We start from the raw sequence: 20924 nt of genomic DNA, 5'->3' as shown, positions 1-20924 counted from the left end.
CAGCCAATTTGATTGCTCAAAAGATCCACCATTTAAAAAGTAGGTAGCATGAATAAAGAATTAAGAACAGGTCAAAGTTCAGGATGTAGGTTTGTTTATTATTAATATGTATCATTTGGCAAACAAGTAATAAAAATAGCAAATCAGCAGCACAATATTTTTAATTGAATAACATGAGGAATGTGAGTGGTTAATTATGTTTAACATTAGGCGCAATGAAATGATATCGTTGTATCTTTTTAATGATTGCACAACCTGATAAGATTTAAAACATAGGACTATTTAATGGAGACTAATATTCTGCTTACTTGCGTCATATGTAACAAATTTAAAAACGATTTAATATAACAGGATAAAAATTAGGAAAATAAAACATGACCAGCAAATGGAGTCTAGCATAACTTTTGTACACAACATGGATTGAGGATGCAGTCTCATTATATCTTGTCTAAAAAGTATGATGACACATGAAGACTGATTTCTCAGCATCAAAGCTGCGATCTGACTTTTGATTCTGTAGCACGAAGAGATCAAGTTGGGAATGGCAAGTTCCACAATAGTACCTCTTTACTGCAAGATTGGCTCGTCATCACCGTCAATCACAGGATTCCTGCAATGGGAAACAGTCAAAATTTGCACCACATGGTCATGAGTATGAAGATTTTTGAGGAAGTTTTGGGGGGAAATGCAGTCTAGATAATTCTTTTAACAACAATAAAATTACTATTTTTTCTTCAAGGGAATATTAGTCAAGGCCGGTGGCATACATTTAAAAAGGAAAATAAAATATCGACATTGAGTTAGATAGTTTTCCAAGATTGTAAGGCTAAGAAATTAAATATAATAATAAAATTATTGAAACTGTAGTTTAACTCTCTGACTTAAATGTATCCCATACTGCCACTCATGGCATAGAAGTTATTTAGCCGTACTTTAACATGAAATATGAGAATGAGTCAAAACACGATATTTAAAGAAGGTGCTGGCGATATCTAATTGTAAATACTGTAACAATGTGTTGTAGATTGTGCAATGTAGAATTAGCATTGAAATGTAAAATAAGGAAAATGGTTGATTTCTTCATTATTTTATATCCTATTGTCTTTTGACTCTGTAGAAAGTCGAGTCGTCTCGTGCACACTCGAATTTATCACAAACGTTATTTGTGGCAAATACGCGTTCCAATCTTTCTGGTTATAATTAACATGGCAGCGATACTACGTCAATATCGTGGACAGTGGGCTTAGTGTTGCACGCATTATTGCGTTTAATAAATTATTCATTCACAATAAATTAATAGTATCTCATTCTCATTAAGTTTTTAAATTATTTTCCTACTGTATAATGTCTTATTATATTTAGTTTGTTGGTGTGGACAAAGCTTGCCAAACTGGCAAATCAGAAAATTTTGATTAGTTTTGTGTAACCAAGCAAGTAAACTTCGGAACATGCATTGGAATCATTTGAGCAAAGAGCAAGAGAAATACAAAAATATTCTCTAGTTACCTTCGGCAGCACCAGAGCCATTTGAGCAGGTCAGTGAGATCATTGGTGAAGGAATCAGTTCGGAATCTGTTACTGGAGGGTGGCTCCGTGCACTGCGATACAAACTCCATCAAATCACTCTTTGGGAAACCTTCCTGGTAATAACACTGCGGTTGGAAGAAATTAACAATCAGTTGATTTTATCTCTTGCTCATTCTGATCGGATTCAGACCTTAATTGTCTCATAAGCGTCCATAATCAGCGAGATGAACAAGCTCAGCACTACGTAAATGAAGAGCGCGATGAATAGGTAGAGGTAGATTCGACTGAACCACCAAAGCATCATTGATTTTTCAGACATAATGGAGAAGGTGGCGAACATGTCATCACCGTTAATCAGTGAGAAGAGGCATTCAGAGGTCGTAGACAATGAGCGGAACTGAAAATATCAATTGATAAAATTAAATTTGATTAAATTAGTTGCTAGTTGATGAAAATTTATCTTAACCAATAATTGAGAAGTGTGAGCATGGGCTTGATTGCTTTTGAAATACCAGTATTAAATAATTCAAACCTGGAAATTTCCTGGGGAGTTAGGCTGAGTGCTTGTTTGAGGCAGTGATTTCAAAAAGACACATTTCTCAATTTTAAAACACAGGATTATTGGAATACTTATTGGAATACACTACAAATTGTTTTTTCACTAAGTATCTTTTGAAATATATTTGGAATTCTGATAATGCATTAACAGCAACAGTTAAGTGACATGTTTTATAACAACGGTATTGAATTCCAACCAACAACTCAGCAAGATTGCTCCCCACATGTTCTTGTCTTGGTTGCTTAATCATTCTTCAATTAAAACACTAACTTTTGGGTCACTTTAAGCGGTTGTCATGTATATATGTACTTAAAAATTTCAAAACGTAGCTGTCACTCCTCAATTTTTTTTTTATTCAATAAATCCTAAATATTTAAAGGGGATTTTGGAATATCTTTTTGATTTAAATTAGATTTCAATCACAAGCAGGGAAGCAAATAAGATGGATTTTAGCGATTTAAAAGTACAATATCCCAAATAAAAAAATACAACATAAAGGACAGAAAATCTACCCTTTTGAAAACGTTATCAACAATTTGTAATAAATTACAACAATTTACCTTCATGTGATACGGTCCTAAGATGAGCCACCCACAAAAAGTGAATCCAGCGTAAATTATAAGAGCGCACAAGGAAAACCTGGCCACTCGCGGTGCTGCTCTCTGGAGGGTCAAGATCAATACCTGAAAAAAGTAAATCAAAACTTTTTACACCCAAAGATTAATGATTTAATTCCAAAAGTTACATTATAAGTCTTGAAAAATCCCAGATAGCGGAGCACGCCAAACCAAACCAGAAGGTTTCCTGTTCCAAGAAGAAGGCTGCAGATATTCCACTGATCGCCGCCAAATTGCTGCAAGGTTCACAGTTAATTTCAAAGAAAAGTTTGACGAGTTTTGAGGCGCAAGTATTGTAAAGTCAATTAATTTTACCAACCCGTACTTTTCTCTCGATTTCTTCTTTGATCGCAGAACCAGAAATGATAAGAAGGTCATTCGCAATGATCATGATGTACCAGAAGTTGATGAATTCCATCTTGCCCTTGGAGCTAAGCTCTTTTCCGTAAGTGGTTTTGAAGAATCTCACTGTTTCCTGATTGATCACCAACATAAGAACAGCCAGAGTTTCACCCCACAGCTTACCCATTTCAGTTGCTGTGCTCTGATCAAAGCTCTGCTGCACAGGATTAGTGAAATGCTGCAAATTACAATGACTGTCACGTTCATCAAGGTGCGAAGAACTGACCCGACCATATTGTCAGCTGAATAGAAAATAATCAAGGGCGTGTTTGGAAATGGTTGTGAATTCAAATTACAATTATATTTGGCGACTCCATTGCAATAGAGGCGAGTTGCTTGTGCGTCCAATGAGAGCATCATTTGGCCATCATGATCTGAATTGTCAAAATCAATCTGGAATGATATATTGGAAATAGTTCATGAGATTAATTATTTATATTCATGATAATGTTCTTCAGCAGACATTTTTTTTTTAATTATTGAACTGTTAGCTCATCAAAATAACAAGTTGAATTTAACAGTCACTTACCTCTATATCAAATCTGTAGCAGTCAGGCGGGGAAATAGGTCCAGCTGATCTGAAATTCACTGTCTTGATCGCAAAGTTCAAGCTGGCAGAGACAAGCGCAGAAAAATTGATGCTGACATTCTTTTTGCTCAAGTATTCGGCACTTGAAAACTCAGTTGCGTTCACAGGAAAAGTCAAGTTGACACAGCCTTAAGACAAATTGTTAACCACTTCATTCAATGAGGACAGATAAAATTACTCTCAACAATTTCACTGTTGAAAACATAGCTTTCGTTGAAACCAAAAATGATGCCTTCTTTGTAGTTCCTCATGCAAAACTCCATAGGAGTGATAGTGTTGTCTATTGTAGGATAAAAGTAAGGCCCGATTGAATTCGTCAAGTTTGCATACTGTAAATCCATTGTTAATTAAACGTCACAGGAGAATTCGATGAAAATTACTCCAAGAGCGGCGAAATCGATTGTGTCGAAAAACTCGTCAATTTTGTAGAGAGCCATTGGACCTGTGGCAGGAGGATAGGTGTCCACCTCCCTCATTGGGTCCCAGTCCCGAAGGAAAAGGTGAGAAAAGGAAATTCGATTGTCCCAAGTGTAGTTGATGTGGCCGTATCGACCTTTGGCAAACCACCATAACTGCAAAATAAAGCCACTGAATCAGTATCATCAAAATTTGGGACAGTAATGCATTACTTGGGCTGTGACAAGGACAATCTTAATAAGCTGAACTATGAACTTAAAAGGGAATCTTCTCTTGGCTTGCCACTTTTCAATCGGATTCATGAAGAAGAAACGCAGCTTTCTCCGCATTTTCTCCTCAGCCTGAGAAACTGAGCTGCCGTGTTCGGTGACAGTGCTGTCGTTGATTAACAGGCGGTTGTTTCTCGCTAAGTTCATTGCCTCTAGTTCTGCGACAAAATAAGAGTATTATATAAAATCACATGTAACTGGTTAAGATATGGTAAAAAGTGCATCTACGCACCCTCCTCGCTCTCGTTGGCACCAGACCAAGATCCAGACCTGCGCCGCATCTCGGGCTGGCCTCCTTCCCGAAGGCTGAAGGGCCGATTGGGTTCTTCTGTGCTGTTGTGCATTAGTGCGCTTGTTCTTGCGACGTTCATTCTATTCGACGACGCTAGCTCCAATTTCTATACCTATAATTTGATCAAAATAGATCAGCTAAATATTGCAACTTGTGCAGCTGATCCATGTCTCGTATATTATCTTGTTTTCAGCCCGTTGCAATGTTGCCAACCATTGAAAAAACAACCATTCCAAAATAGCTGGACTGCTTGAAATAAATTTACTTAATAAAAATCTAATATAATGATTGTAATAAAATCAATACATAAATCTTAAAAAATTTTGAGTTTAAAAGCCAGAAATTAGAGTAAAATTATATTATTTTTTTTTTCAAATAAGGTTGGCTTCAGTGACTGGGCCAGCTGTGGGGCTGTGGTCATCACAAGTTTACTCACACTCACAACAAGCAAACTTTTGAGCATTAAACGCACGTGATTATTATTGTCTAAAGTGAAGAAATATCATAAACAGGACAATACATAAGTGAGTATAATTAACGCAATTGATCGATTGACATACATAAATAATCAAAGCATTATTTAGATACGCTCAAAATAATATAATAATCTTAAGCTCAAACATTTTAGGTTGTGGCTTCAGATACGACATGGGAAAAAACAGGAAGAGAAAAAATGCGAAAACTGTCCAAAAGACTGTTGGCAAGGAACAGAAGTTTAAAGTGGCGAATCACAAATTCCAAAATATGCTTAAAGAGAAAACAAAACCAGCAAAAACTAAAACTGCCAATAAAAAGATTGAAAAAGTTCAGGAGTGGGTCAACGAAACCAAAAAAAGTGAACTCACCTCAAAGAAAAATGAAGCTCCTACCAGTTTGCGTGAAAGAATGATGGAAAGGCTACACGGTGCTCATTTTAGGTAATAAGTTCATATTATTATTTCTTATTTCCCTTGTTTCTTAAAAAAATAAAAATTACGTTAATAGGTACCTCATGGAACTCACTAATACAAATAATCTACATAGTTAATAAAAGCAATAAGATTTTATGCAACAAGGATATTGAAACAAAAACTTACCAAATAATTATATTTCTATCTAAACATAATTTGTGTACGTGAATTGTAAAACCGTTATTTATTGCTGAGATAAAAAAAATGAACTCGTACAATTATTATCCATTTTTTGCTGACACAAAATGTGATAATGAAATCACTCTTTGAGAATAATTTAATTTTGTACTACCAATTTTTGTTGCGGGTTGATTAATAATCAGATTATAGGTTTTTAAACGAACAACTCTACACGGCAGAAGGATCAAAGTCCATTAAAATGTTTACCAAGAATCCTGAGGCGTTCACGGCCTATCACGAAGGATTTCAACAGCAAGTTCAGCAATGGGAATTCAATCCTTTGGACTTGATCATTGCCAACATAAAAAAGAAGTACATAATTTTTAGTACCACTAAATTTTGATTTATTGAAACAAATATTTCAGAGGCAGCGACTTGGTCATTGCAGACTTTGGGTGCGGGGACGCGCGCCTTTCTTTTAGTGTCCAGAACAAAGTCCATTCATTTGATCTGGTTGCCATGAACGAAAATGTCACCGTTTGTGATATGACACACACACCTTTGCCTAATTCCTCTGTAGACATCGCTGTCTTTTGTCTCTCTCTGATGGGAACAAACCTCTCCGAGTTCATCTTGGAGGCCAATCGAGTGCTCAAACCAGGGTAAATTAATTTACTAACAATTTTATTTTAGTTAGCAGAAACTTTCCCCGCTAAAGGGAGGGAAACTAATTGTCATCACAATTAATAATGTCTCTGATAATTTATTTCAGGGGAACTTTGAAAATTGCAGAGGTGGAGAGCAGATTTGACGGAGAAAAGGGTCTGAACAGCTTCATTTACGGAGTAACGAAACATGGCTTCAAGCTGGCTTCCAAGAATTTGACGAAAACCTACTTCTACTTCCTGGATTTCAAGAAGACACTTTCCATAGATGCGAAGAAAAAACTTCCACAGTTAAAGCTCAAACCTTGTATGTACAAGAGGAGATGAAAATAAAATATCTGGTTGATCCTTTACATTTGAGAAACATTTTATTTATATTTAATTTATGTACCTACAAAATATTACTGAACGGTTTTTGGCGCTGTAGCACCCGAATCCCTTGACTGTGCTGGCGAATAGACTAAACCGAGGAGTGTGCAATCTGCTTCTAAAAGAGTCATGTCCCTGTTTGATCCCAAAAATCTTGAAGACAGCTCCAGTTCGTTGATACGCAACCTCACTTTGGCGCCACGGACAAAGGCACTGAATTGGGGGAGTGGTTAATAGAGCATTAAATTAGAGAATCGTGACTATTTCTTACTCTCCATTTCTTGCTGGCCGAGTGCAAACACAAGGGAATTTGAAACCAAAGTCGATGTACAGATCATCTCCAACTATGTGGTAAATGTTTCCAACCACTACCTTGCCTTTTGGGTCTCCGAGCTAAAATTAAAAAATAAATAAACAAGCAACTTGATAAATAATGGATAAAATCCTACATCAACAAATTTGGAATTTCTCAGCAGATTCGCGAAAGAGACCACTTGCTCTGGCTCGAGCACACTCTTCTCGTCTTCGGTTTTGAACTGTCTTTGGAAAGATTTGGCGAATCCACTCAGTTTTTTATTATCGGTCGGTGCCTCGTGATCTTGACCAACGTTTGCCCCATCGGAACGGCACCTGTGGACAGCAACGCGGGCGAAAAAGGGCCGATTTGTGATAACCCGGCAGAACCCTCGTGCTGCGATGGCGGCCATGTTTGTTTATTATGATCTCTTCACTGCAGCTCGCTCAGCTCGCTGCAGCTGTTGGGCGAAAATAGCACCAAGAGCAGAGCAACTCTCGCAGCCGGCCGCACGTAAGCTGCTAATTTGCGGTCCTTGAAGGCCTCGTGGCGTCTTGTTTTACTGCAGGGGTGATTATTCCTTGTCTTTTCGATAAGATGTTGTGCAAATAACAAACTGTAGTCATAGGCATGGCGTTGAACTGAAGAATGAGCCCACCCTCTGTCAGTGTTCACCAAAAGTCAGCAGATCCGAGTGATGTGGATGACCCTGTTGAGGGCATGCTAAAGAAGACTGGTTGTATACAGCTTCATCATAAAATTCAGGTTGAAATACAAATTTAAAACTTATAAGTTTTCTCAATACATCTGATTTTATGAAATAAAATTTTATTTTTTGAATTAAAATTTTTTGGGACGATTTGACTTTCCTTGTCACTAGAATTGAAACTTTAAATTACCTAGGGGATTCTTCTCACTAGAATTAATTGAGCGATGATTTTATAAATACACTCAAAGTCAACCTTCAAATAAAATTTTCTGCTTTATTTAAATTTAAAAAAAACTAAAATAAAATATAATAACCCTTATATCCTTCTTTGAGTTACGTGATATTAAATAGCTTGTTTTCTGCATTACGTCTTGACACTCCTCTGCAATGATACTATAATATGGGTCACGACGTGATGCAACAAATCCCCCGCACTGACTTGTTTGCTATTCACACACAAGTACTTGTTACGTCATTACAATAAAATGAATGTATAATACGTATCGTTGCAAAAGTAACATGTCGTTTCTCGTTGCAGGACTGCATTGTTTTCAAGCAAGACTGGCGTCAGTGCCAGAAGGAAGTCCAAGAGTTCCGTGAGTGCATGGCCGAATACACCAAGAAGCAGCAGGAGCACAATAGCAAACAGGTGTAGAAGATGACCAAAATTTTCTTCCACGGGCTCAAGATGGCCCTTGTGGTCAGAACTGATTTGCAGATGAAAAAAGGTTGGTTTCAAAATTTGCACTGCTTCATGCAGTTATAGTAGCTGTTTGAACAGGAAAAATTGCTGCTCAGTGTTGCCATGCTGCTGTTGGATGCTACAGACAAGCTCTTCGTGACACTCCTGAGCTCCTAGCCAAATGGGAGATGGTTGGAGAACCAAAAGTATGTAAATAATTTAATCTTGATGCTGTTTAAGATGGGGACAAAAGAGTTATTTTATTTAAATTCTAACATTTCAATATTTTTGTCACCCGTCAAAGCTTCTTAAATTGTCTTATTATATTATGGCTTGAGTTTGAATAGTCCAGTTATCCAATTAATAAATGAAATGATGAAATAATGTCTGCTTCTGAGTAGTCTAAAAATTATTATCATTAAATTTTCTTGCAGATTGTGCTAAAGTGCGAGAGTGAACTTGACATGTTTGACCTGCATGCAAAAGCTATGACGCTGGGTTTCAACACAGTTTTGATTAGAGATGCCGGTCATACGCAAGTCGCGCCCGGAACCGTCACTGCCCTCGGGGTCGGCCCTGGGGAGGTGGAGTCGCTGGTGAAGGGACTGAAGCTGTTGTAGTGCCATAATGAGAAACTGTAAATATATCACCCAATTTTTTGTTACATATATTAAAGATAGAACAAACATGTTACATTATTTGACAACTCGTACACTTTATTGGACTGACACAGAATGTGGGGCGATTCATACATATTTATAGGAATGTGGAGACAGGATGAGTTGAACTGCTATGAAAACTAAAATGACTTCAAAAATTCGTGCATCGCGTCATTCACTGCGCCAGGCTCGTCTTGCTGGATGAAATGGTTTCCTCGTTTAAGGATTTTTGTCTGCAGTTTCGGGACAAACTTTTCAGTTAATTCTACGTTACGGACGTCAATATATTTATCTTCTGCCCCAAAGATTAGTAAACCGGGGGGCATGTACTTTGGTTTGGCATTCAATCCTTTCAGCCCATCTGTGTGGAATACATTGCTTCTATAATAGTTGATTGGCCCCGTGAGTGCCCCTGGAATTTGCAAAGTAGGTTAATTATATAAGCCTATTTTTGGTAACTGCTTAAATCATACCTGGTTTCCCAAAAGTATACTTGAAGGCCTCGATGTCCTCAGCCGTGACCTTTGAGTTTATTCCCTTTCCAGCCCTGAGCATTTTAGCAAACCCGTAGAAGTCATAGCTGCTTATATACAGCTCAGGCAAAAACGGAAGTTGGAAAAAGAACATGTACCTGGAATCGTACAATAAAATTAATATCTGCGGACTAAGCGCCAATAGCGCAAGTCTTTAGGGTTCTAAGTGGTAATCAACAGATAGGGCCACAAATTCATTTGAAAATTTAATGCCATTTTCAATAGTTTTCTGTTTCATTCTTCTTGCTGGTTTTTTTATATTTTTGAGGAAAAAAGTTGGTTTGACTTTCAAAATAATCTGTTTGGGAAATTTAATTTGATGACTGCAAAGATGAAATATAATTTGTTTCATTCCAACCGCGATCAGCGGGAATAGATTTTGATGTTCAGTATATAAAATACATATTTGCAAAAAAGAAAAGAAATAAAGAATAGACAGCGAAAGTCTTGTACTCAAAATCGGAGCATAAAAGCCTAAAATTTACAAATCCGTTTAAACTGTTAACAAAAACAGCTTTACACGCTTTACACTTAAACCGCACATGCTTACGTACCAGGACATGAAGAACTGTTTTATCGATGGATTCTTTCTGATAATTTCGGGATGAGGCAGGTTCATAATGACGTACTTGGACACGAGTTGCGGGTTAGTCATGACAAAGTACCATGAAATTACTGCGCCCCAATCATGAGAAACTAAAATGCAGTCCTTCTTTTCTGCAAAGCCAACAATATAGAATAAAAAATGAATATATATGAATTATGGATGAAGCGTACGGAGAGCCAAGATGAGTTGTCTCAGGTCATCAACGAGTGTGTTGAGCTTGTATGCGTCAAGGCCCCGAGGTTTTTCGGAATCGCCATAGCCTCGAAGGTCAACTGCCACAACCCTAAATTGGTTCAGAATCAGTTTCTTTTAATCCGTCCTGCAATTTGATAATTACCAGTAATCCTTGGAGAATTCCTTTATTTGGTTACGCCACGAGTACCAGAATTCTGGGAAGCCGTGCACGAAAAGCATGAGCTCCTTTGACTTGTCTCCCTTTTCCACATAGTGCAGCTTGACATCCTGAAATAAAAATCCTTTTTTTAATTCGTGATTCAGTTCCGCATTTTCTTTAATCTGTTTTTATACTAGCCAAAAATAGGTGGTTTGCTATTTCCTACTTGTATCAACATTCGTAGCATTTTTATTTCAAATTGCCTTTGGAATTCCCTTGAGCTTCGACCTATATGCTCATTTTTATCTTTGTTAAATTGTTCGGGCTCATTATCTTTTATACACATGATATTGTCGACTCACATCTATATTTGGGAAATTTAGAATTTTAATTAAAACTTGTCGACGTTGCCGGTAAAAATCGTAAAAATGATTATTTAGTCCATGTAAGTTATATGTGTGCCTATATCAATTCATGGCCAATCAAAAGGACAAAGGTGTCGTGTCTTTACTTTTGAAGATTTTAATTTTAAAAAATTATATAGTAAGATTGCTTGAATTTAAACCAAGCACTAAAACGAAACCAAAAAATTGAAAGACCGTGTTTTACTATCTAATACGGAAGTAAGTTACCGCAGAAAACAGAAAGCCGCAAGACGTCTCGACGAAGAGAAAACATCCCAATTGAATTTTATCCATCAGCGCGCGCGTGTGTTGGAATTAACCGTACAGCGGCCATAAAACTAACCTTGTACAACAGCCTTCGCCTAGAGTCTAACGCAATTTGACCTACTTGGCTAGGACTAAAAATCAAAACCATGGGCCTATATCTGAATGCAAGCTAGCTATTTAAAACTCCGTCGTGAAATATGTCTATCTGACCCAACAAAGGTGTGTCTATATGATTCTAACTTTCTTACGAAGAATGTATGACGATGATGACGCTTGGTCCCGCAGCATCGCGAGAACGCTGTTAAGATTTATCCCGGATTAATGCGAGTATTGATCTCGTTTGGAAGACTGGAACGCACGAACCTTAAGTTGCACGTACGCGTGCTGGCCGTACGCCGGGTCGGACAGGCAATCAGGAGGTGTCTCGCGGCGCTGCACGCGCCAGAACTTGACTCCGGGGTTGGTCACGTACTTCCACACGTAGAACAGGGCTAGCAGCCATGTGTAGAAAAGGGCGATCGCACGTACCACCAGCCAGGTGACGATCTTCTTCCACATTTCGTGCGACCACTGAGACGGCTTTTTCACAAATGCAGTGCAGCTCTCGTGCATCAAGGTCAGCAGCCGCCGCCGCAGCACCACCGGTCCCCACTATCTCGCGACTCACTCATCGAGATAGCTGGTGCTCAAAGGGCAATTTTGCGTCTCATTCAGCTTAACTCTCGCATCACGTGGGACACAGGTGCCGACGTGTGCACCTTACTCGGAATTTCCGCGTGCAGGCGTAACACAAGAACTTTATAATTACAATATTATTGCTCTTAAAGCTAGCAAAAAAACTGCAATCAGGGAATTTCTATTTACCTTCAAGGTTTTCCGCTGATCCTAGACATTTATTTAAATTATGAGATAGTTACTACGCTATTTGCATTTAACGTCTCCTTTAACGATTTAAACACCCTGCTGGTAAGCGATTAAATATATTTTATTTTATTAACACCGATAAATAATAAATAAAAGGGAAATCCTACGCTAACAGGCAAGGGAAAACTAGATCCTAGTGAATATTTTGTACAGTCAAAGATGGCATTCACTCATTTATCATCTCGGCCTTCTGCGCGCTTATTCAGCAAAAAATCATATAACGCAATTAAATTTCCGCTTTTTGGTCAAGTTTTCATGAAAGCAGCTGCCAGCAGAATTGCATCGCCGTGCGGTTGTTTCTTGTTGAAACCAACTGCATTTAGAACCGTTACCTGCAACGAAGCCTACTTATTTCATGATGCAGCGCATTTTGCTTCAATTGCAGCGAAGAGAAAGTGATGATGGAGGCAGATTTGAAATGATCGGATAGGAGTGAGACACGGAATATAATTCTCTACGCGCGTGCCGACATGCTGGAAAAGCAGTAGGTATATACGTCATTGAACTGGATTATTAGCATTTTAAAGCAAGAGTTTGAGCGGAACAAAGCATTCAAGTTTAGTGCTACTGGTCGTAGAATATTTTCAACCCTAATTTGTGTTTGAAGGAGTAGAACACCAGTGCTTTCAAAAACAAAATTAATTTTCATTTTTTCGAAAAAAATGTGGCCCATTATATAATCCATTTCATAAAATTTGATAATATTTCAAATTTTGTCATTGATGGAGAGAGGTTTGGGGCAGGTTTTCCCTGCCAGTTTGTTAATATAATTTTTAATACAATGGCAGACTAAGTAATACGAAGTGTAAAATAAAGAAATCACATGATAAAATAATTCACATGGACAGCATACGCGTGGATTCAATTGAAACATTTGCAACTGTCTTTTTATTAACCATTATTTGACCCCTGAATTAATCTGGAGCACCAATGGAGATCTCAATTGGCGAGCAAACTATTCAAATGGAATACATATGCCTTGCGCTTAAAGTCCGCATGTTTTATTAACGCTGCCGTGACGCACATTGTTATATGCTAATTCGAGTGGGGGGAGCCACACACTGCTTGTGACATCTCTCTCAATATTATTATTATGTGTCCTTTTTCTACGAGTGCAGGACAAATAATTTGCTCTCTCACGCGCCTCTCTAAACTTGTAAAAGGTCTTCTAGGCAAACACAGTTTTCTTACTAGACAGTTTTGAATGAAAGTCTCGTGGATATTTATTCTCACGTGCTACAGGCTGTCAGACCAAAATTTCAAGATGGTCCGGTGAAAAATCAGTTTTCCAGAATACCAACGTCTAATCCCCTACTTGACGAGAAGAGGACTCAATTGCTGGGCGGGTCGTCTACATCAGATCCGTCGTCATCTAGAAAATCATTCCATTACTCAGACAAAATCAAGCTAAATGTTCTCTCATGTATAAATAGCTCCACGAAAGAACAGATTTCTTTGCTCAAGGAAAGAATAAATATTACCCAGCCTGTAAACAGGCCAAAAAACAGCACTACTAGAGTGCAAGATAGCCCTTTAAACCTCGATTTCTTGCCCCTTCATTAATTAAAACTCCACCCACAAGTGGCATGGAAAAACAACACAAGTCTATAATTATCATTCTGGTGGATCTAAAAATGTTGGAAACAAACTTAATTAGCCGAAAAGGGCACAAAAACCGTATGCGTGCGCGGTAATTAGGAAAATAGGCACTCTCATCAATCTTGGTGAAATTCAAATTGGGCGTGAGAATCGAGAGAGCACCCTTGACTACATTTTCCTAATACCTGCGGACGTGACCCTCATGGAGGCAAGGTCAAGATCGTTCCTCCCTGGACCGGCGCGTGATGATTCACCTTCAGCCTCCCCCTCATTCTCGTCTCTGTCTGCGCTGCTGCCTCTCTGCCCTGAAACACGGTATCGGTCCAGTTTCTTTATGGTCAGACGACCTAACAGAGCAAGAATTGTTGCAGTTAAACGCATTTTCAGCATGGTTCGCAAGAATCGACTGAAAAATGAAATATATATCCTGCTTAGAATTAAGGAGCGCATTTAGGTCCATTTTAAAATGAATTATACTTCAATATTTTTTTATGGGAAAAATGCAACCCTAAAATAATACTGTAGAGCATAAATTAAAACCACGTTACTATGATAAAATGAACGCATTATTTAAGTAAGCAGAATGAACTAAACTATTAATAGTGATTAGAGCATATAGACTTTTACTATTTCTTATAAGCTGTGATAAATACAAAAGGAGTCTGACACAAGCTGTAAGCTGCAAAATGTCCAGCTTAGTAAATTGACCTGTGGTTTAATTATCATCTTCTGTTGTATACAAAATAGTGTTTAATAAAATGATTGATTGATTATTTAAGTAAAAAAAATAATAGTTGATATTTTCATATCTTACATCTCTATCACAGTCATGTACATTTAATAATTCAAGCGCTATATACTTTAAAAAAACAGGTTGTTTCTGTTGACGGCAGTGGATGCTTTTACCATATGGTTGAATTTAAGTCCACCATTAATATCCTTCATTAATTAGGGGCGCGCTATCATTGTTCTTTTTTACTCTCCCGACGCGGAATCTTTGATCTCCGACGTCTGTTTCGTTCGTCTCTTTTGTGCCTTACACTACATTGTTTTTCACTTTAAAGGCACTATAATTTAACACGGTACTTCCAACGAAAGAGCAGGTCTAGGAATTTCAAATCATGTGATAGCAAACGTTTTTCTTCAAACTAACTCTTGCGTTTTTTTATTATTTTAAAAATATGTATTCTAACGTTGATTTATTCCCAATTTTTACTAAAAATCAACGAATTCATTGACTTTATCTCAAGGCAAAGGGCAGCGCACTTTGAACCAAAAGGAGGAAAAAGATCAAAGTTCTAAGAAAAGAGTGAAAAAAATGCCTATCAGAAAGTATCGATAATATAACCTAAATGCCACGGTCAAAAATAGTATAAATATAAAGGAAACCAAAGCAAAGTATTCAGTTTGTGCAAAACATTCAAAGGACAAACAGCGCGTATAAACAGACCAGAAGAAAACATGAAATTCCCTATTCTTCTCAGCTTTGTCCTGATCGCTGTCGCTGTGGCGTTCGTTGCGCTAGGTAAGAGTTTGGTAAATTACAGATCCATTGTAAAATACTAAGCCAACTCTTAAAATCAATAGCAAATGCGGATCCAGTCAATACTATTCAGCCAAACTGCTATTCTCGCTGCTCTTGTGCCGGTAACTATCACAGAATAGTTGTCGCTCAACGTGTTGGAGGAACTGAACGAAGGAATTTCACTAATGAGTGCCTACTGGATTGCCACAACTGCAACAATCGTAATACACGCTATGCCACATTTGTTGTGAATCTAATTTAAACTCTTTTCAATATTTTCAGCGACACGCCAATATCAAAGATTACATTAAGAATTTGGAAGAAATATTGAATCGTATACAGTTGGGCCAAAGAGCTCAAATATCATTTCATATGATGGCTCTTTCTGCAATAAACTTCTCCAGAGTAAACCGAAACAAGTAGTTTGATTTTCGTGATTTTTAACCCTTAGAGACATAGCTGTTGTAGCTCTTTGTCAAAATATTATCAAAACAATTCAATAGTTTCTGCAGCTCCTCACTATGTAATGTCAAATAGGCAGTAGATTGATTTAAACAAAATTTTATTATACCTCGCGATGCAAATGGTTGCCCGTCCAAAGTCACCAAATCAGGCAGTTGTTTAGCAACCTCCTTCCTGTAGTTCACCATGCTGGCCGCCGGACTGCCGAACAGGCTCAGCGCCTTTAAATCAGTGCAGGCGCCCAGGAACCCAGTCTGCTTGGCATTCACAACTTTTGTACTGTAAGACACAATTTTTTTAAATAGCAATGAAAAAATTACTTTTTGTAAAAACTGGGGTTTAGCATTATTTTCTATATTAGGTTGATGTGGTAACTCTAATGAATTAATTTAAAGAACAAGAAAATTTTTCTATTAGCAATCATCATGTTTCATGTTAAAAGTGTAAATGTGTTAGATGTGTGGATTAAAAAGCAATGAGAAAGATGCCAGTACACAGCAATATTTTAAGATTTGAATTTTTTGGAAGACTAAACCCCAATTTTGCAGTGTACTTTTCTTTGCAGTTCAGTATTAAATTTATTCATATTATTTACTCTCCTTTTTTCTCTTAATCCCTTCAACTATTTTATGTAGATTCAACAATTCCATTTAGAGTAGAACTAAATAAAGAGGAAACATCATACTAGCTCAAGTCAAGAACTTTGAGGTTGGCCAATGCGGCGCAAGACCATATGTCGGCAACAGGGTTGTGAGGCGCGTGGAGCTCCTGAAGGTTGGCGAGGGCGCTGAGGCCGTCTAGAGAACGCAAAGAGCAGCTGGCAACCCTCAGTTCAATGAGCTGGCTCATTCCTGTTCCCAGTTCTCTGCAACGTAATGTGTTTCATAAATTGTATACAAGTAGGACTAGTTGAATTTACCGCAACGAGAGCAGAAAACTGCCATTCAGTATTAATTGCTGTAGGTTCGGTGTGATGAAACCGAGTCTCTGGAGACTCACGTCTTGCACCATTAGTTTCAACGAAAGCGACTTAACCGCGTTAAAATCGGTGCCATCATCCACTTGTTGCTGGAACAAAGGCATATTTTCTATAAATTGTATGGGAAACGAGGATCACTGTTTTTAGCGAGTAAGAAACAACATTAAAGTCTGCGTATATGCAACTGGTGAAGCGCGACTGCAGAGAAGTTGCATAACTACTGCAGAGGCATTAATGGTCCAGTCTGATGCTCTCTTATCAGAAAAGAAAAAATATTTTATTGATATTAATGCGTATCCACCACGCTGCGCTGACTTATTATGACCTCTAGCAAGTTTGTAAGCGCCTTCGTTATAGTAAATTATATTCGTCATCTGCATAAAACCAATCCCAAAATCTTGCTCATATATTTTACTGCTTCAAAAAGCCGAATTGGGAAAAAGAACCGGAGTAATTTTAACATTTTATTTGGATTTTAAATAAATATATCTGAGCAGTGAAACGTTGATTGCAACTGAGATCCAAATGTAACGCGCGTCTAAGGGTGACTTTGGCCGCAGAGCAGAAAATTCCTAAGAAAAAATTTGTTGAACTTAATTATTTAAAATCCTTTGGCTTTGTGCAGCAGCCACCTTTTGCCCACTATCACCTTACAATCACCTCCTCCCCGCTCGCTAGCGCACAGAGGGGTCGAGTTGAACATAAGGTGATAGTGGGGAAAAAGTGGCTGCTGCACAAACCCAAAGGCTTTTTAATTAAGTTCAACATTTTTTTTTAGGAATTTTCTGCTCTGAAGAGAAGAGTATATTTTGGGAACAGCTGTGAGGAAAATGAGTAATTCTATGTGATAAATGATTATTTTAGAAAATTCTTGCCTTTCATTTATAAACAATTAATCAATGATTTATTAAACGCAATATGCGTGCACACTAAATCTAAAATTTATCAATTTATGCATATTTTAGCTGCTTCTCTCAAAGCCAATATTCTTGCCGTAAACTTTTGAGTGTGATTTTTTTCACAAGTCTCGCCACAGAAATTACATCTACAATCGTTATTAAAAAATTAACTTCAAATAATAATTTTGTTGGAATCTAGGGGTATATTATTGTTTGACCGTTGCATTGAATCTCGAATAGGTTATCAATTTCCCGTAGCCTTATTTCATAAATTTAGACTAAAAATACGTCCTTTTGGCCATAAATCAGCGACGCACATTGGCCTAGATGAACTCTGTAGATTGGCCAGTCAGTAATTCAATTTTACATTTTCCTTGTTCTAGTATTAGAAAATGGGCAATTTTTTGCCAGTTTAGCTAAATTTTATTTTAAAAATTTATTCAGTATCATGATCTTCCAAAAATATAATATATATAAAGGAAAACAGAATAAAACCCTCCAAGGGAATTTTAATGAAGACTAAACAATAACGAAATGGCTCTATTCTGCGCAGAATTGACTAAGGATGGTATGCAAATGAGTGAAATTGGAAGAGAAAAACGGTCTCGCACGTTCTTGTATGCAGCAACCTGTTTCGGCCACGCAGACATAATTAGCAGTACTTCATATCAAAATTCATGCCACATGGTTAGTTGAAGAGACTTCTTAGTTGTCATATACCCCAAGAAATCATGAAGGTATTTTATCTATATGTGTGCGCGCAGAGAGTGCGTAGTGTGAAATAAATTAGTCTGTCTTTTCCCATGAAACAGTGAGGTTCATTCCATTCCTACCAGAGCGGCCACCCCGCAACGTATACATTTCATTAGTCGATAGACCAATTTCATTATCTCTTAGTTTTCATAAAGACGTAGTACTGCATCATTAATCATTTATCAACAAAGATAATCTCTTTGATTTAACCCCAAATTTAGCTAGCAAATTATTGAAACGAGTCGCATGATGAGAAAATATTATGAAATTTCCTTTCGATGTTGTTCAAACTAAATTTTACTAAGTCATCTTTATACCGATCCCGCATACCAGGGTGGAAACAAAATGTTTCTCGGATTCGGCCAATTAGTTGCATTTTACTGATCATTCTTAGGAGGGTGTGAGAACGGGCAGGCAATTGTTACCAAAAGGGCTGGCATGTCAAATCCAACGACGGCCGAGAAATGCGGGGGCGGGGGCAGCTCGACGGGCGCGATGGGAATATTGGGGTCGGCCTGGATGAGCGCCTCTGCCTCGAGGGCGTCGAGCAGTTGTGAGCCCTCGGGCGAGATGCACCGCCCTTTGGAGAATCCAGTGTAGGGTGCCATTAAAGGAGTAGACTTTTAATGGCTCAATAACGACCACCGACAAGAGCGTGGGTGTTCCCTCTGTGGGCGCGCAGGTAGAGAATTAAAAAAGAGCCGATGATGCTCTATCATTAGGTCCAGAGATAAAGTGAGAGTGCACGCGCGGTGCCCAAAGACTGATTTTTTGTTGTACAAACTGCGAGTGGAATTGATTGACTTACTCGACGTTTGCGGCCGATTTTCGGCCGCTGTCACTCCGGAACGCAACGTGTTTATACGGTTGCCTAGCGACCTGATTGTACTTGGATTCACAGGTCGGTCAGTCGGCGGGACAGTTCGTGGGAAACGACGGTCGTGAACCATTTTTATTGATAGCAATTAGTCTGTGCCACACACGTCGCGGTGTTGAATATTTCTCTGTGATCAGAATAAATATTTCTTTGTGCTTGTGAAAACAATCTCCACATTTTATTACGAGGACACGAACATATCTTTTAGGAAAAATATTATACTATACCGTCATACAAACTTTATTCTGTTAATTATTATTACTAATTAAATTTGTGCTAAAAAAATAGAAGTGAACCCAAACCGAATGATTGAATCTTATTCAAAACTGAATATTAACTTATCTCAATTCTATGTTGTCTACGTTTAGTTTCTGGAACGATATTGATCCGGATTTGATTTAAAATTTTAAAAGTGGCAAGTTCATTTCACGATGTATTGCTTGATGCCAATTTTTAACCATCTAAGTGATACCAAAAATTAAGTTATTCTTATATAAATCAATGCATGGCAAAAATTGCGCGTGGATTCTGATTTAATTTATAATATTTAAGGGAGGTACAGGAATTTTTGCATGATTTATCGAATGAATATTGCCACAAGAGCTAAATTTTGCCCTTGACATTAGCGGAGGAAACGACTATTTTGCGTGGTAGTGAACATTTTGACAGGCTCATTGTGTTTAGCTTGTTTGCTCTCCACTAATACCACAATCACCATGACATTTTCTTGTCAAAAGTGACGCTTGTCACAACAAATGCGGTCGAGGAAAATTTGCACCTTGAAAAAAAAGCCGTGCTATATTTTTCACTCGCTCAATCAAAAGAGAGAATAATGAGTCGAAGCGCCGAAGAACAAAGCATGACTCAGAATTCCCGCTTGAATTTCACTCGATAACAAAGGCTCTATAATAATACACCAGGCATTCCAAAACTTGATTTGGTAGCAAGACGTTTTGGTTACAAGACAACTCTTAATCATCGAAGACGCTGAACAAACACGAGTGCTCTTGACGTGGTCCATTAGAGGCGCTTTTTGTCATTAGTTCCAGTCAATCAAGCCGCTTTCTTGCTGTCTTGCTGCATGAATGCTAATGAGGCGATTGAACGAAAATGTGGCTCGTATTCCATAGCACACACGCATTAATGTTGCATCGCAAGAAGCGCCGGCGCAACAAATACATTATTTGTCCTTCACCCCGCCACACATTCACCCCCGCGACGCGTGTTCCTTTTTAAGCAACTTATTGGTAAGATGGAGGAGAAAATTGGCAATTCCCTCTCGGGAAAAATTCTCAGAGTTGCGACTATTGAGGTATAAAATAATTCATGATAGTTGGCCGTTGAATTTATTTTTTTGTTTAAAGGACATGCCCTTAAGCGGCACAGTGAAACTCAATGGAACGCTACATGGAGTAGGGATGGTGTTCGAAATTCTCAGCTTGCTTGAAAATATGCTAAACTTTTCGGTAAAAGTGGTTCCTAGTGCCAATCCTATCAACAGTGCTTACAAAGGGGTAAGAATCAATTTTATCTGGTTTAGAGATTTTAATAATTCACGTCACATATGACATTGCATTGAAACTAAAATAGAAAAAAGAACTGTTAAGAGTTCACACGTTTCCATGGGGGTAAATAAACAG

General features: G+C 37.9%; 6 protein-coding genes and 1 long non-coding RNA gene across 11 annotated transcripts; 3 read left to right on the top strand and 4 right to left on the bottom strand.

Moving 5' to 3' along the window:
* Positions 1-77: 77 nt before the first annotated feature.
* LOC135943067 (mucolipin-3-like) lies at positions 78-4851 on the bottom strand. Of its 3 annotated transcripts, none has more exons than XM_065489465.1 (13): positions 4613-4851; positions 4324-4538; positions 4075-4266; positions 3873-4023; positions 3635-3822; positions 3402-3498; positions 3229-3347; positions 3023-3178; positions 2832-2939; positions 2647-2769; positions 1718-1924; positions 1507-1652; positions 78-610 (listed from the first exon to the last, which is right to left on the bottom strand). In XM_065489465.1, exons 1-13 carry the CDS (start codon positions 4749-4751, stop codon positions 568-570), a joined length of 1884 nt encoding a protein of 627 aa, XP_065345537.1. In that variant the 5' UTR covers positions 4752-4851; the 3' UTR covers positions 78-567. The 3 variants fall into 3 exon arrangements, with proteins under 3 accessions (XP_065345537.1, XP_065345538.1, XP_065345539.1); XM_065489466.1 differs by having other exon boundaries at positions 3029-3178; XM_065489467.1 differs by lacking the exon at positions 78-610 and having other exon boundaries at positions 1503-1652.
* Positions 4852-5055: 204 nt separating this feature from the next.
* Positions 5056-6762, top strand: LOC135942477 (ribosomal RNA-processing protein 8). Of its 2 annotated transcripts, XM_065488602.1 has the most exons (5): positions 5056-5196; positions 5301-5589; positions 5953-6114; positions 6168-6404; positions 6515-6762. In XM_065488602.1, the coding sequence occupies exons 2-5, from the start codon at positions 5321-5323 to the stop codon at positions 6732-6734; spliced, it is 888 nt and encodes a 295-aa protein (XP_065344674.1). In that variant the 5' UTR covers positions 5056-5196; positions 5301-5320; the 3' UTR covers positions 6735-6762. The 2 variants fall into 2 exon arrangements, with proteins under 2 accessions (XP_065344674.1, XP_065344675.1); XM_065488603.1 differs by lacking the exon at positions 5056-5196 and having other exon boundaries at positions 5287-5589.
* On the bottom strand, positions 6754-7524 carry mRpS28 (mitochondrial ribosomal protein S28). The gene is made up of 3 exons (XM_065488605.1): positions 7226-7524; positions 7048-7169; positions 6754-6989 (listed from the first exon to the last, which is right to left on the bottom strand). Exons 1-3 carry the CDS (start codon positions 7481-7483, stop codon positions 6809-6811), a joined length of 561 nt encoding a protein of 186 aa, XP_065344677.1. The 5' UTR covers positions 7484-7524; the 3' UTR covers positions 6754-6808.
* Positions 7525-7545: 21 nt separating this feature from the next.
* LOC135942480 (peptidyl-tRNA hydrolase 2, mitochondrial) lies at positions 7546-9160 on the top strand. 2 transcript variants are annotated; one of them, XM_065488607.1, is made up of 4 exons: positions 7546-7641; positions 8319-8508; positions 8562-8668; positions 8897-9160. In XM_065488607.1, exons 2-4 carry the CDS (start codon positions 8439-8441, stop codon positions 9080-9082), a joined length of 363 nt encoding a protein of 120 aa, XP_065344679.1. In that variant the 5' UTR covers positions 7546-7641; positions 8319-8438; the 3' UTR covers positions 9083-9160. The 2 variants fall into 2 exon arrangements, with proteins under 2 accessions (XP_065344679.1, XP_065344678.1); XM_065488606.1 differs by lacking the exon at positions 7546-7641 and adding an exon at positions 7700-7836.
* On the bottom strand, positions 9158-11927 carry LOC135942476 (epoxide hydrolase 4-like). The gene is made up of 6 exons (XM_065488601.1): positions 11630-11927; positions 10599-10723; positions 10432-10544; positions 10209-10371; positions 9595-9752; positions 9158-9533 (listed from the first exon to the last, which is right to left on the bottom strand). Exons 1-6 carry the CDS (start codon positions 11876-11878, stop codon positions 9262-9264), a joined length of 1080 nt encoding a protein of 359 aa, XP_065344673.1. The 5' UTR covers positions 11879-11927; the 3' UTR covers positions 9158-9261.
* Positions 11928-12777: 850 nt separating this feature from the next.
* Positions 12778-19271, bottom strand: LOC135942478 (leucine-rich repeat-containing protein 56-like). The gene is made up of 7 exons (XM_065488604.1): positions 19216-19271; positions 18833-19075; positions 16696-16844; positions 16462-16641; positions 15886-16055; positions 13975-14094; positions 12778-13562 (listed from the first exon to the last, which is right to left on the bottom strand). Exons 2-7 carry the CDS (start codon positions 19013-19015, stop codon positions 13522-13524), a joined length of 843 nt encoding a protein of 280 aa, XP_065344676.1. The 5' UTR covers positions 19016-19075; positions 19216-19271; the 3' UTR covers positions 12778-13521.
* LOC135942482 (uncharacterized) lies at positions 15157-15733 on the top strand. The gene is made up of 3 exons (XR_010575097.1): positions 15157-15314; positions 15377-15535; positions 15597-15733. It is a non-coding gene; the product is annotated as an uncharacterized LOC135942482 (long non-coding RNA).
* Positions 19272-20924: the final 1653 nt, after the last annotated feature.

Source organism: Cloeon dipterum, chromosome 4 (genome assembly GCF_949628265.1).
Source record: "Cloeon dipterum chromosome 4, ieCloDipt1.1, whole genome shotgun sequence".
NCBI lineage: Eukaryota > Metazoa > Arthropoda > Insecta > Ephemeroptera > Baetidae > Cloeon > Cloeon dipterum.
Note: the sequence above shows the minus strand (reverse complement) of the source record. Positions and strands in the feature narration are given on the sequence as shown.

Bases quoted from the DNA above. Each gene is read 5' to 3' on its own strand.
- LOC135943067 (XM_065489465.1), bottom strand. From the start codon at position 4,751: ATGAACGTCGCAAGAACAAGCGCACTAATGCACAACAGCACAGAAGAA. The intron at 3,499-3,634 runs GTAAGTGACTGT...ATATCATTCCAG, and splicing joins GCTACAGATTTGATATAGAG to ATTGATTTTGACAATTCAGA. The intron at 3,348-3,401 runs GTAATTTGAATT...TTTTCTATTCAG, and splicing joins TGGAGTCGCCAAATATAATT to CTGACAATATGGTCGGGTCA.
- LOC135942476 (XM_065488601.1), bottom strand. From the start codon at position 11,878: ATGCACGAGAGCTGCACTGCATTTGTGAAAAAGCCGTCTCAGTGGTCG. The intron at 10,545-10,598 runs GTAATTATCAAA...GAACCAATTTAG, and splicing joins GAATTCTCCAAGGATTACTG to GGTTGTGGCAGTTGACCTTC. The intron at 10,372-10,431 runs GTACGCTTCATC...TTGGCTTTGCAG, and splicing joins ACAACTCATCTTGGCTCTCC to AAAAGAAGGACTGCATTTTA.
- mRpS28 (XM_065488605.1), bottom strand. From the start codon at position 7,483: ATGGCCGCCATCGCAGCACGAGGGTTCTGCCGGGTTATCACAAATCGG. The intron at 7,170-7,225 runs GTAGGATTTTAT...TTTTAATTTTAG, and splicing joins GAAATTCCAAATTTGTTGAT to CTCGGAGACCCAAAAGGCAA. The intron at 6,990-7,047 runs GTAAGAAATAGT...CCCCCAATTCAG, and splicing joins CGGCCAGCAAGAAATGGAGA to TGCCTTTGTCCGTGGCGCCA.
- LOC135942477 (XM_065488602.1), top strand. From the start codon at position 5,321: ATGGGAAAAAACAGGAAGAGAAAAAATGCGAAAACTGTCCAAAAGACT. The intron at 6,115-6,167 runs GTACATAATTTT...CAAATATTTCAG, and splicing joins ATTGCCAACATAAAAAAGAA to AGGCAGCGACTTGGTCATTG. The intron at 6,405-6,514 runs GTAAATTAATTT...AATTTATTTCAG, and splicing joins AATCGAGTGCTCAAACCAGG to GGGAACTTTGAAAATTGCAG.
- LOC135942480 (XM_065488607.1), top strand. From the start codon at position 8,439: ATGACCAAAATTTTCTTCCACGGGCTCAAGATGGCCCTTGTGGTCAGA. The intron at 8,509-8,561 runs GTTGGTTTCAAA...CTGTTTGAACAG, and splicing joins TGATTTGCAGATGAAAAAAG to GAAAAATTGCTGCTCAGTGT. The intron at 8,669-8,896 runs GTATGTAAATAA...ATTTTCTTGCAG, and splicing joins AGATGGTTGGAGAACCAAAA to ATTGTGCTAAAGTGCGAGAG.
- LOC135942478 (XM_065488604.1), bottom strand. From the start codon at position 19,015: ATGGCACCCTACACTGGATTCTCCAAAGGGCGGTGCATCTCGCCCGAG. The intron at 14,095-15,885 runs GTATAATAAAAT...ACCGTGTTTCAG, and splicing joins GCAACCATTTGCATCGCGAG to GGCAGAGAGGCAGCAGCGCA. The intron at 13,563-13,974 runs GTATTAGGAAAA...ATGATTTTCTAG, and splicing joins CATGAGGGTCACGTCCGCAG to ATGACGACGGATCTGATGTA.